The sequence below is a fragment of the Odontomachus brunneus genome, unplaced genomic scaffold (assembly GCF_010583005.1).
Source record: "Odontomachus brunneus isolate Ranch 3 - 2012 unplaced genomic scaffold, Obru_v1 Obru_scaffold_039, whole genome shotgun sequence".
Classification (NCBI taxonomy): domain Eukaryota; kingdom Metazoa; phylum Arthropoda; class Insecta; order Hymenoptera; family Formicidae; genus Odontomachus; species Odontomachus brunneus.
The window spans coordinates 901,924-913,680 of NW_022639489.1; the positions used below are offsets into that span (position 1 = coordinate 901,924).

The 11,757-nt window shown below is 32.7% G+C and overlaps 2 protein-coding genes across 2 annotated transcripts in view; both read right to left on the bottom strand.

Annotated features, from left to right (window-relative positions):
- Positions 1-1,240: 1,240 nt before the first annotated feature.
- LOC116844093 lies at positions 1,241-7,813 on the bottom strand. The gene is made up of 11 exons (XM_032815219.1): positions 7,707-7,813; positions 7,110-7,291; positions 6,530-6,658; positions 6,179-6,448; positions 5,911-6,054; positions 3,322-3,331; positions 3,159-3,272; positions 2,306-2,487; positions 1,992-2,108; positions 1,665-1,913; positions 1,241-1,545 (listed from the first exon to the last, which is right to left on the bottom strand). The coding sequence occupies exons 1-11, from the start codon at positions 7,750-7,752 to the stop codon at positions 1,399-1,401; spliced, it is 1,590 nt and encodes a 529-aa protein (XP_032671110.1). The 5' UTR covers positions 7,753-7,813; the 3' UTR covers positions 1,241-1,398.
- Positions 7,814-9,138: 1,325 nt separating this feature from the next.
- The window catches only part of LOC116844094 (transmembrane protease serine 9-like), a 9,069-nt gene continuing 6,450 nt past the window's right edge, over positions 9,139-11,757 (bottom strand). The window contains exons 6-10 of the mRNA XM_032815220.1: positions 10,792-10,837; positions 10,272-10,450; positions 9,949-10,080; positions 9,597-9,863; positions 9,139-9,479 (exon numbers count right to left, since the gene is read on the bottom strand). Of these exons, the coding sequence (XP_032671111.1) occupies positions 9,333-9,479; positions 9,597-9,863; positions 9,949-10,080; positions 10,272-10,450; positions 10,792-10,837 (771 nt within the window). The 3' untranslated portion in view covers positions 9,139-9,332. The remainder of the gene's footprint in view (positions 9,480-9,596; positions 9,864-9,948; positions 10,081-10,271; positions 10,451-10,791; positions 10,838-11,757) is intronic.

Sequence of the window (11,757 nt, forward strand, 5' to 3'; positions counted from 1 at the left end):
ATCTGTGATAATAATATTAGATTAAAATGTGTTACATTCTGTTATTACAGTCTGACTTTCACACACAGTATCTAAAAGAGCATATATCATCATAAATACAATGTGGTAAAAATATCAGTCTTTATTGTCTTCTATTCGATAATACAAAGGGAATTCAGAATAAATACAAGTCAATTAATATTCAATACTAACATCACATTATGTAAAACGTTATTTGTATTCATTAAGTAATAATTGCCGAAAAATATGGTTTATTGCAAGTTAATTATAACATAATTGTTGAAAAATGTTTTTACTTGCCGCTGGAGTAAAACGGCTTGGTTACTGGGACTAAATACGAAAACCGCGGGAAGACACGAGCTGCTAATGTTCGATCAACTCCACAACACGATGAAGCCTACAAGTTCCGGAGGATTTCAGTGGTCTCTGCCTTTTTATAGATATTCTATAGGATTTGACCGAAAGCTTGATCGTTACCGTTCTTTTTCCTGGAATAACTACTGATTTGTAGTCAGGTTGTCGCCATATGGCAAGTATCTGGCATATTATTATTTTAGTTCGATTTAGTTCGATTTCAGATGAAATTATTTAATTAATTTTAATGATTTATTGTGCGTTCTATTTATATAACACGACAGCTAAAACTCGACTTCGAGAAAGATACATCAAAGTAAGACAATTCAACGATAAACGACGTGAAGTTTCGAATCTATGAATATTACCGTACAAATATTTTAATGTTTGATGTGTATATTTGTATATAATGTCATAAAATATTGAAAATTATAAGGATAAATAATAATATTCGTAATTCTCAATGCACTATATCTTAAATTTATATTTATATTATTTTATCTTTTTTTATATACGTATTATAACATACTCTCATACTAACAAAAAATATAATTGCACAAATATTACAAAATTTTCTTTTCAATGTAAAAATATAATAAATTTAACACAAAATTATTCCACAAAAATTATAATATTTTTTCTTTATCGTGATAATATTTGAGTTATTTTAACAACAGCTCTGAAGTAATTACGACAATTTTGTAATGAGATGTCTAGAGTGTATAATATTTTTAAGTAAATATATAATAATTGCAATCATACTTTTATATGATTTCAGAAATTTTGTTTTAATTTTCATTACAACAATTTTTCTTCGTACATAACTTTAGATTAATTCACAATCTTATAAAAAAAATTTATGTTGGGAAAAGAAATGTATACAAAATTTATTTTGAATAATATTTTTATTGTTTATTTTATGCTTTTATATTATTTCTGCAGAAAATATTAGTGACATTAGCAACGCGTTTCATATAATATAACTGAAAATTTTGGATAACGTCTGAAATATAGATTGCCTGTCGATTATGATTATTCGAACGATCAGCACCTCTGTTGACATTGCCGAACCCAGTCCGCATAATAGACAACATGAGTGAATACATCAGGTTGACCCAGAGCACATGGAATGCCCCAGGAAACAACACCAACAAGTTGACCGTTGCAAACGAGAGGACCGCCGCTGTCACCCTAAGAAATTGTATACTTTTAATTAGTAATTCTTTCAAATTGTCTCTTATTCTCAATGAGAATACGTGTAAAAAGTCACTTTTAGATGTATTATACATAAGATAAGGTAAGATACTTACTTGGCAGGCACCTCTTCCACGGCTGTTAAAAGTACATATCTGTTTAACAGTAGTGCTTGAATGCGCTCTTTGGCACTCAGAAGGGCTCAACAGCCTCACTTGGAGCCATTGAAGCGTTGGCGAAACGCCTGAGTTTACGCTGGTCTTTCCCCATCCGCTTACTATAGCAGTAGTTTGGCCATCGGCATAATTTCTACTCGCTAGAGGAATTGAACTTTGTATATTGCTAAAGGCAATCGGTTGTGTCAACTAGAATAAAAAGAATTTTTCAGATTGTTGTACAAGCATCACATCGCCGTACACGGTTCAGTTAAGAGTTATGCTTACAGTGATCACAGCGATATCGTCCCTGAGGTGGCTCATGCTGAACCCTGGATGCACTTGAATGCACTTGATTTGGTGTATTTGACCACCTCGTGCGCTGTTTGTTCCAGTTGCAACAGTCTGTGTACCGAATATTTTGATGAATTAAATAGAAATAGCAGAGTGAATTAGAAAAAAATGATACAAAGCGCTAGAAATGAAAATACTACCTCATTTCTAATTTTTTTATATTTTATTCATAATATATATATATATATATATAAGAAAAAATCAATAACCGAACAAATCGTTCTTAGTAGCTACTGTCATTTACGTACCATGGTTCTCCACTGACTTTGGGCCGGTATACAATGAGCAGCTGTGACGATAGTTCTCGCGTCAATAATAGTTCCTCCGCAAGTATGGCTGCCGCCTTGCCGAAGGGAGATTTGATATGGAAATTGTCCAGGCGATGCCAAGTTACCACCCACGATAGGTTCAGGTTCATCGCCGTATACTTCTGTAATTAACAATTTTAAGTCCATAATTATTTAATACTTCGCCTAAAGATATTTCACTTAGTATACAGGATTAGATCAAACTAGACAAAAAATTTCTCTATTATGTCGCGAACAACCACGTAAAACTATGAATTATTAAAGAATGTCGGCGAATAAATGTGTGAATACGCGGGACACGATGCAGTCTGACGGTAAGTCCGATTTATGTGTTATATACTTGTATACATTAAGACAAACTATCATCAAAAAGTTCTTTACTATTTTGCGAACAACCACGTAGATTTTTAAGTTATTAATTAAAAGAGATTAGTGAATTTTTTTTGACAGCCTTATATCAGACACCTATATGTTATAGTTGAAACATATCTATTTATTTTACTATATAGTTCTTCTAAATGTTATTTTTACACATTTCTACACGGATTTAATAATTAATATGTGTAACATTATAGAAAAATATTTTTAGAAAATGTGTTCCTATATATTATACTATTTGTATATTTTAAATTCTTTTATTTATTAATTCTCTCTCTCTCCCTCCCTCTCTATCTCTCTCTCACTCACACTCTGATTTACTATTTCGTACAATAAGCAATATTAGAATATGCTAATTACGCATTGCTTGAATGTAAGTTTTTTTATTTCTTTTTATCGAGTTTTGAATACTCACTGGCGATAACGCCGACAATCAGCAAAATTGCTAACTTCATTTTGTCAATGGCCGTAATTCGGTAACCAGGTCCACAACAAATTGCTATCTGGATACGTGGAACACTCAGTATTCCTTTTTATATCTTTGTGCTTGACCTTGTATAACAGCTGCTTTTATTTACCGCTATTACACTGGACGCACATTAATTACTTTATCGATTGTGTTGTTAATAATGTTTGCAGATATGCCTTATATTTTTTTTTGTGCATTGACGGTCGAGAGAAAAACACTTTTGCAAACTTATTACTTATTATGACTTATCGTATACTTCTTTCTTGTCGATGACTGAAGTATCATATATTCATACATATCTTTAATTAATTCTAGCTTTAATTCTATAGTAAATATGTAGTAAATATGTAGTAATTTAACACTTATTCTCATAAATTAATTAGTCTTGTCGAATAAGAGAATGATAATTGCTTTTTAATTAATAAAATTATATTTCATGCATAAAATATAAATTTATGTTTGTTCTATTATGTGTGGTAATAATATTAGACTAAAATATGACACTCTGTTATTACAGTCTAACTTTCACACACAGTATCTAAAAGAGCGTATATCATCACAAATACAATGTGGTAAAAATATTAGTCTTTATTTTCTTCTATTCGATAACACAAAGAGGATTCAGAATAAACACAAATAATATTCAGTACTGACATCACGTTATGTAAAATGTTATTTGTATTCATTAGGTAATAATTATCGAAAAATATGCTTTATTGCATGGTAATTATAACATAATTGTTGGAAAATGTTTTTTCTTGCCGCTGGAGTAAAACGGCTTGGTTACTGCGACGAAATACGAAAACCGCGGAAAGACAGGAACACGAGCAACTGATGTTCAATCAACTCCACAACACGTCGGAGTCTACAAGTTCCGGGGGATTTCAGTGGTCTCTGCCTTTCTATAGATATTCTGTAAGATTTGACCGATAGCTTGATGGATACCTTTTTTTGTTTCTGGAGTGACTAGTGATTTGTAGTCAGGTTGTTCGTACATATGGCAAGTATCGAGAGTTCGTTGTTCGAGCATAGAATTTATAGGCTCGAGTCTATACGTTGCAAATTGGTAAAAGGAAGTCGTTGCGATGTTTGAGTTTCGAGAGAGACTCTTCGCACAGTGGGGACAAATAGAAATTTACTGTTCAAAAATCGCTAGAAATCACAATTTTATAGCAATCGGAGCGATTTTTTTTTTAATTAAACGTTAATCAATGTAGAAAAAACTATCGAACCCGATTTTTTATAATATTCTTCTAAATGTTGCGATATTAATAAGAATTTGTAGAAAATTATCAAGTTTTGTGAGCCATTTAAATTGGAAAACTTTCCATCTTTTTGCTGCACAGTACAGTTTACTAAGGTTTTCAGCATGGCTGATTATGAATCTGATATAAAAATCAAAATTTGGCAGTTGACAACTGCTAATCTCGTGTCAACATAAACAAAACCATTACGTTTTAACACAGTATATATGTTGCAATAAGATTTACAAAGTCGTTCAACATAAATGTAAAGTCAGTATTAAGATCTGGTATTTAACAGCTATTTGTCAATCCCATAGCCGATTTGAAAAAAATGTTTCTGTAGCACAAAATGTGTCACTGTAAGGTATATTAGGTTTAGGTTGCTGAATACGAACTTAATTTTTATTAATATTGCAACGTTTAGAAGAATTTTTTAAAAAATTGGGCTCAAACATTTTTTTATATTGATTAACGTTTAATTAAAAAAAAATCATCTCAATTGCTATAAAATTGTGGTCTCTAGCGATTTTTTAACAGTAAATTTCTATTTGTCCTTATTGTGTGTCGGTCAGACAATTACGAAGTTGACCTCTCGATCCCTTAAATATCTTATGACTAGCAATAAACTGTCATTAAAGATAGCACGTTCTATGTGATTTTGACCGATTTATTTTCCGCAAACCTTAATTATCAACAAAATTGTGAATTCCAAATATCGAATTGGGGAATGTCCGAGGACGAGCCATAAATAAGTTACGATCTCTTCAACAAAATTGTAGCAAAACTTACTATTACGGGTATTAAACACGCTTTTTGAACTTATTTGTTGAAGAAAATTAGTTGAATGAAAGTTGGGATATATATGTGCGTTACTTAGAAGCGAGTAATTTTTTGGTAAATATATAATTTTGGTTATAATATCTATAGCAGAGAAATTTATAGCGGAAGTTTACAGCTAAAGCATTTTGTACTATTATTTATATTTTTATTGTGTCATTAAAAATTTTTGCTACGTTTCTTGTCAGATTTATTATTAACAATAAACTTTACTGACAATTTATTTTCCTGCGCTACTAAAACATAGTGAATTTGAAAAAAATTTATATAAAGAAAAGAAACTACATTATCCTCTCTGTATTTATGGCAAAAATTATAGAAATTTGTTTGCAATTTTTATTGCATTTCCTACATGTATTTTTAAATTAATCGTTGATCTTATATGAAAGGTTTAATTAGGAATAGAAATGTACATAAAATTTCTCTTGCATAATATTTTTTATTGTTTATTTCATGTTATTTTATCATACAATTCTTTGCAAAATAGTAATGATATCACCGACATTTCACGCGTGGCAAGTAAAATTTTAGGTAATATCTATAATTTAGATTGTTACCGTGATTAATCAACTATGACGACTGTCATCAACTGTCGACTATGATTATTCGTGTTATCAGCACATGTCTTGTGACTGCTTAATAAAATCCAAATAATAATAGACATTAGTGAATACATCAGCTTTACCCTTGGCACAGGGCGTAACCCACGAGACGACACCACAGAGCTCACCGTTGACCATAATAGGACCGCCGCTGTCACCCTAAGAAATTATATATTTTTAATTGCTGACTCGTTCAATTTGTCCTTAGTTGCCAATGAGGATACCTCTACATTACGTCATCATTTTCAGATGCATTTAGTAGATGATGCTATAAGACACTCACTTGGCATGCGCCTTTCCCAATTTTCTCCAAGGTGCATACATGTTTTCGATTGGTGAATGCATTACCATACGGTGTTCGCTTGTGTGCGGCTAGGCAGTCAGCCTGGCTCAAAACGTTCACTATGATCCATTTAAGTATCGGCGAAGGGTCTGAATCCACACTAGTCTTTCCCCATCCGCTTACCAAACCACGATAGTTGCCATCGCCATAATCCTTACTTGCTAGAGCAATTGGACGTTGGAGACTGTTTTCCGTGATCGGCGTTTCCAACTAGAGAAGAAAGTACTTCAGATTGTTGCGCACGCACTACATTTTCGTATACACTTAAAAAGAACTGAAAACTAAGCTTACAGTGATCACAGCGATATCGTCCTTCCAGCCATCTTCTCTCCTTCCAGTATAGCTTGGATGCAAGCGTATGCATTTGATCTTGTGTCTTTCTCCGTTTGACCCCCATCTGATAGTACCAGTCACAACAGTCTGCGCACCGAATAATTTTGCCGAGTTAAATAATAGTATTAGAATGAATTTAGAAAATGGCAATACAGCACGCGCTGGAAAAGAGAACTATCATGTCGTAAATTTTTGCATTTAGTATATATAATAAAAACAATAGTTTTCTGATATTCATATATTAATTTTCTTATAATGCAAAAAAGTTTTGGGTTAACTAAATATCTGATGAAAATTGGACGAACGAGAATTCCGGTTAAAGTTACCAGAATTTGGAGACCAAGATTCCTGATTAACTAGAAACTTTGTTGATTAACTAGAAATCTTGTTAACTTGAGTAGAATTCTGATAACTTCAATTCTGATTCGTTCGTATATCTCACCAAATATTGAATTAATGCAATCAAATTTTTTTGTCCGCGTATGTGTACAAGAAAAATCATTAATCGAATAAATCGGAGCAACTGCTTTGCACGTACCATGTATTCATATTCATTTTCATCCTCAACACAATGAGCAGCAGTGAGAACATGTCTGTTACTAATGAGACTACCCCCGCAAACATGAAAACTATATACTTGAAGAGAGACTTGATACACAAACTGACCGCTTCCGGCGTTGTTGCCACCCACGATGGCTTCAGGTGCATCACCGTATACCTCTGTGGATATTAATCTATAGATTAAATCTCTGATGACCATTTATTGCTTCATCTGGAGATGTTTAACTCGGTATAAAATAGCGAAACTATATCCCTATATCTCTTGTATAAATTTTTCGGTATATGTTACATTTGCATAATTTAAGACAATATAATAATCAACATGTTGTAAAAAAATTGTATAGAAATATACATATATATCTTTTTTTAATAAAGAGGTGTATATATATATATATGTGTGATAAAATTTAAACATTTTAATTTACTTCATTTATTAATTCTTCCTCTGTATCTCTTTCTCACTTGGATCTTCATAAAACAAATAATGCCAACATGTGTTAATTACGTTGCTTATATATAAGTTATTGATTCTCTTCGTACGTAGATTCTTCATTATCGGGTATTGTTTACTCACGTGCGGCAATGACGCCAAAAATGACGAACTTCAACATATTGATCATCGTAATTGAAGCATCGCCTTCAAAATGAATTACATTCTGGATACAATAGCGTTGCCTTTTATACTCGGTACCTGTGGCATTGATACTTGGCCTTGTACAACAGCCGACAGTGTTTGCATCGTGTCACAATGGAAACATAATATGTATTTTTCTCATTGAATTGTTAATAGCACCTCTGTAAACCTCATATTTGCTCGATGCATCAATATTCGAGAATAAAACGCAAATTTTACTTTACATTTTAAAGTATACTTCGCTTCTGCCAATAAAAAAGTACCACATTGTTTAATCACGCACACATATCACATTAAATAAAGAATATTTTAACATTTATTTGTACAAATTATTTCAATTCGCGGAGAAGGTAAATAAAAACTTCTTAATGTACAAAACTACGAATCGCATAAAATATAAAGCTGCGTTTGTCTTCAATTTATAAGAGTAGTGCAAGATTAAAATGTTTATCGTTTTGTTATCAAGTTGATCTTCAAAATCGCCTAAAGGTGTAACGTTATTAAATACAATAGTAAATATCATTCTTTGCTTCTTTTATTTAATTACACTGTGAGACATTGCAAGTCATACAAATGAGACGCATGAAAGCAAAAATCAATATTCACAAATGACACCGCGTTATGTAAAATGTTATTTCTAATCGCTTCAACAATGATTGTCGAAAGATACGATTTTTTGCAAGCTAATACTATTATAACATAACAGTTGGAAAGTATTCTTTCTTCCCGAGACCAAGACGGCATGGCTGCCGCGAATTCACGATAGAACAGGACAACTGCGGAAAACAGATATACGAACTACCGATGTTGCTGTCAATAAACTCGACGACCTGTCGAAGGTACGATCTTCGGAGGATTTCAGTGGTCTCCACAAGCCACTCCACAGGGAGATTCGTAACCGGTTTTTCTGCCGAAGAAGGTGTTGATCTGAAGTCAAGCTACCGACATATAGCAAGTTTCAGTAGCGGAATCTCGAGCATTCGTAATCTTATAGGCTGGAGACTATAAGTTGCCTACAATATACGTTGCAAACTAGTAAAAGGGAGTCGTAGCATCTGAGTTCCAAGAACGGTTGAGTAATCGCAAGATCGATTCCTTGAATATTTTGTGTGTAAATAGTAAACGGTTATTAACGCTATAAGACCTGGCTCAATTCCCCGTTCGAGTAAAATATTTACCTTTATAAAACAGTCTTAAACGAAGCTTCTGATGAGAAGTTTTGTGATCGAATAAAGTAAGCCATCAGAAAGTACGATTTTTTGAATGTTGCTTTATTATATACTTTTATGTCCCTTTCCAGTTATGAACGTGAAAAGAAATTTAGTTTTATTGACTAAATATTCAATGTTCGGGAAAAGGAATACGCACAAAATTTATTTTGCATATGATTAATTTTTATTGTTTCTTTTACATTTTTATATTATTCTGAGGGAAAATACCAATTATTTCACCGAAATGTTATACATTGAGAATTTTAAAGTAATGGAATATAGATAATATAGACGGAATATAAATGGAAGTAAGCATGGAATATAGATCGCCGGTCGACTGTAATTATTCGAATGATCAACATCTCTGTTGAGCTTGACTAATCCAGGTCCGATATGGCCAAACACCAGTGAATACATCAGGGTAACCTACGGCGCAGGGCACGACCCAGGAGGTCACACCACAGAGCTGCCCATTGATAACAAGAGGACCGCCACTGTCACCCTAAAAAATTGTATATTTTCCATTAGAGACTCGTTGAATTCGTTTCTAGTTTTCGAGGAAGATACCTGCATAATCCTTTCCAAATACATCAAGCATATAATAAGGTAAAACACTCACTTGGCAAGCACCTTTTCCATAAGCCTCAAAGGTACAAATATGGTTCGGGTTGGTGAATGCATTACTCCCTCTTCTCGGGTGTGCATTTAAGCATGCTTGCCTAGTCAGAGTATTCACTGGGGTGAATAGAAGGTTGAGCGAAACACCCGAATTTGTGCTAGTCTTTCCAAATCCGCTAATTATACCGCGATAACTTCCACTAGTATAATCCATACTGGCTAGAGGAATTACATTTTGGACATTGCTCATTGTAATCGGTCTTGTCAGCTATAAACAAAATATTGCAAATTGTTGCGCACGCATTATATCTTATTACATTACGTACTTAATGAGAATTAGAGACTAAGCTTACAGTGATCAAACAGATATCGTCCTTCCAGCCATCAGTCGATTTCCCAGTGTAACCTGGATGTACCTGAATACACCGGATATCGTAAGTTTGACCGGAGCCCCAGCGCGAAGAGATACTGCCAGTCATAACTTTCTGCGTAACAAATAATTTTGACGAGTTAAATAGGAAGATCAAAATGAATTAGAAGATAAAGGTATGAAGTCCTGGAGAGAAAAACTATCATGTCGCTAGTTTTCTTATATTTTTATATCTATAATATCTATCTAAGAAAAACATTCAATAATCGAATGTGATATTTCTGGTGGTAACTGTTACCTACGTACCAAGGAATTCTGGTTCAAATTTTCAACACAGTGAGCGGCGGTGAGGACATGTTGGGGGCTAATAATACTGCCCCCGCAAATATGCGAATTGCGGTACTGAAGAGAGATTTGATGTGGAAATTGTCCAGATGATGCCATGCTGCCACCCACTATGGCTTCAGGCTCATCTCCGTACGCCTCTGAGGGTAATAATTAAGTTTCTAATCGTTTATCTATTTGGAGATATTTCACTCCGTAAATAAATACATATTAGCTAAAAGACATTTGTGCATCCTTCCTTACAAGTTTCTCTTTTTTGTTACATTTACATAATTTTACAAATCCACATGCAATAATTAATATATGAAATTATAGGAAAATATGTTTTAAAAACATACATGCGTGACAAAATTTGCATATTTCAAATTATTTCTTACCATAAATTCTTCTCTTTCATTTAATATTTTATACAATATGTGATTCAAACATACGCTAATTACACTGTTTATAAATTGTTGATTAACAAATTTTGTTTACTCACGTTTGGCAATAACGCCGACAACTAACAGAATAGCTAATTTTATCATCTTAAACGTCGCAATTCAGAATTGACACCACAGTAAATTTCAATCTGGATGTAGGACTGTTCAGCGTTCCTTTTTATAGGCGATACTTGGCCTTGCATGACAGCTGAACTGACGTACATTGAAGATATATTATCATGCGTCACAGTCGCGGCGCAACGCCGAGTATCATACAAAACGACCTGATCGTGTAGCTTTTCTGGAATTTCGGGATCAATTGGTCTTCCGAGTCATCGAGCATCAAAAATCTCAAGCATGGAAACTATAATCGAAAATCTAATGAAAGTTTTCTTATAATGTTTAACATTATTATAGATTCCCGATAGCGATAATATATTTATATATTTTTTTTTCAATAATGTACATAAAATTATTAATAGCATTATAAACATCTATTTTGAAGAAGGATGTATTCATTAAGGCATGCCGAGTTTTTGATCCTCGATGTTAAATTTTTCTCAATTTGATACTTGGATATTTCAGCGTTCATTTATTAATGTTATTGAAACTTATCACATAATTACTTGTATAATAAGTATTAATATATGTACTTGGTTAATTATATTGATTTGATTTTTTTTTTAGAATATAATTAATTTAAAACATCTACATTTTATTTAAGTTAACATTTATTTCGCAATTTTTGATACTCAGCATTTTTCTATCTTTTGTAAGGACTGTTTGTTACGATCTCATTGCCTTTTGTATAGATTATTTAGGTACAAATTTTATTACATTAATTTCGCAGTAAAGAAAATATATGCATCTTTAGAATTCTGTGGCCAACTGCATTTTTTTATTATGGAATCATTAATTAAAATTCATTTTGTGTGCTTACTGCGCACAACGTTTGTATAATGTCCATTAATTATATTTTTATTATTGTTGAAAATTGCATTAATAATTTTATATATATCTGTGCT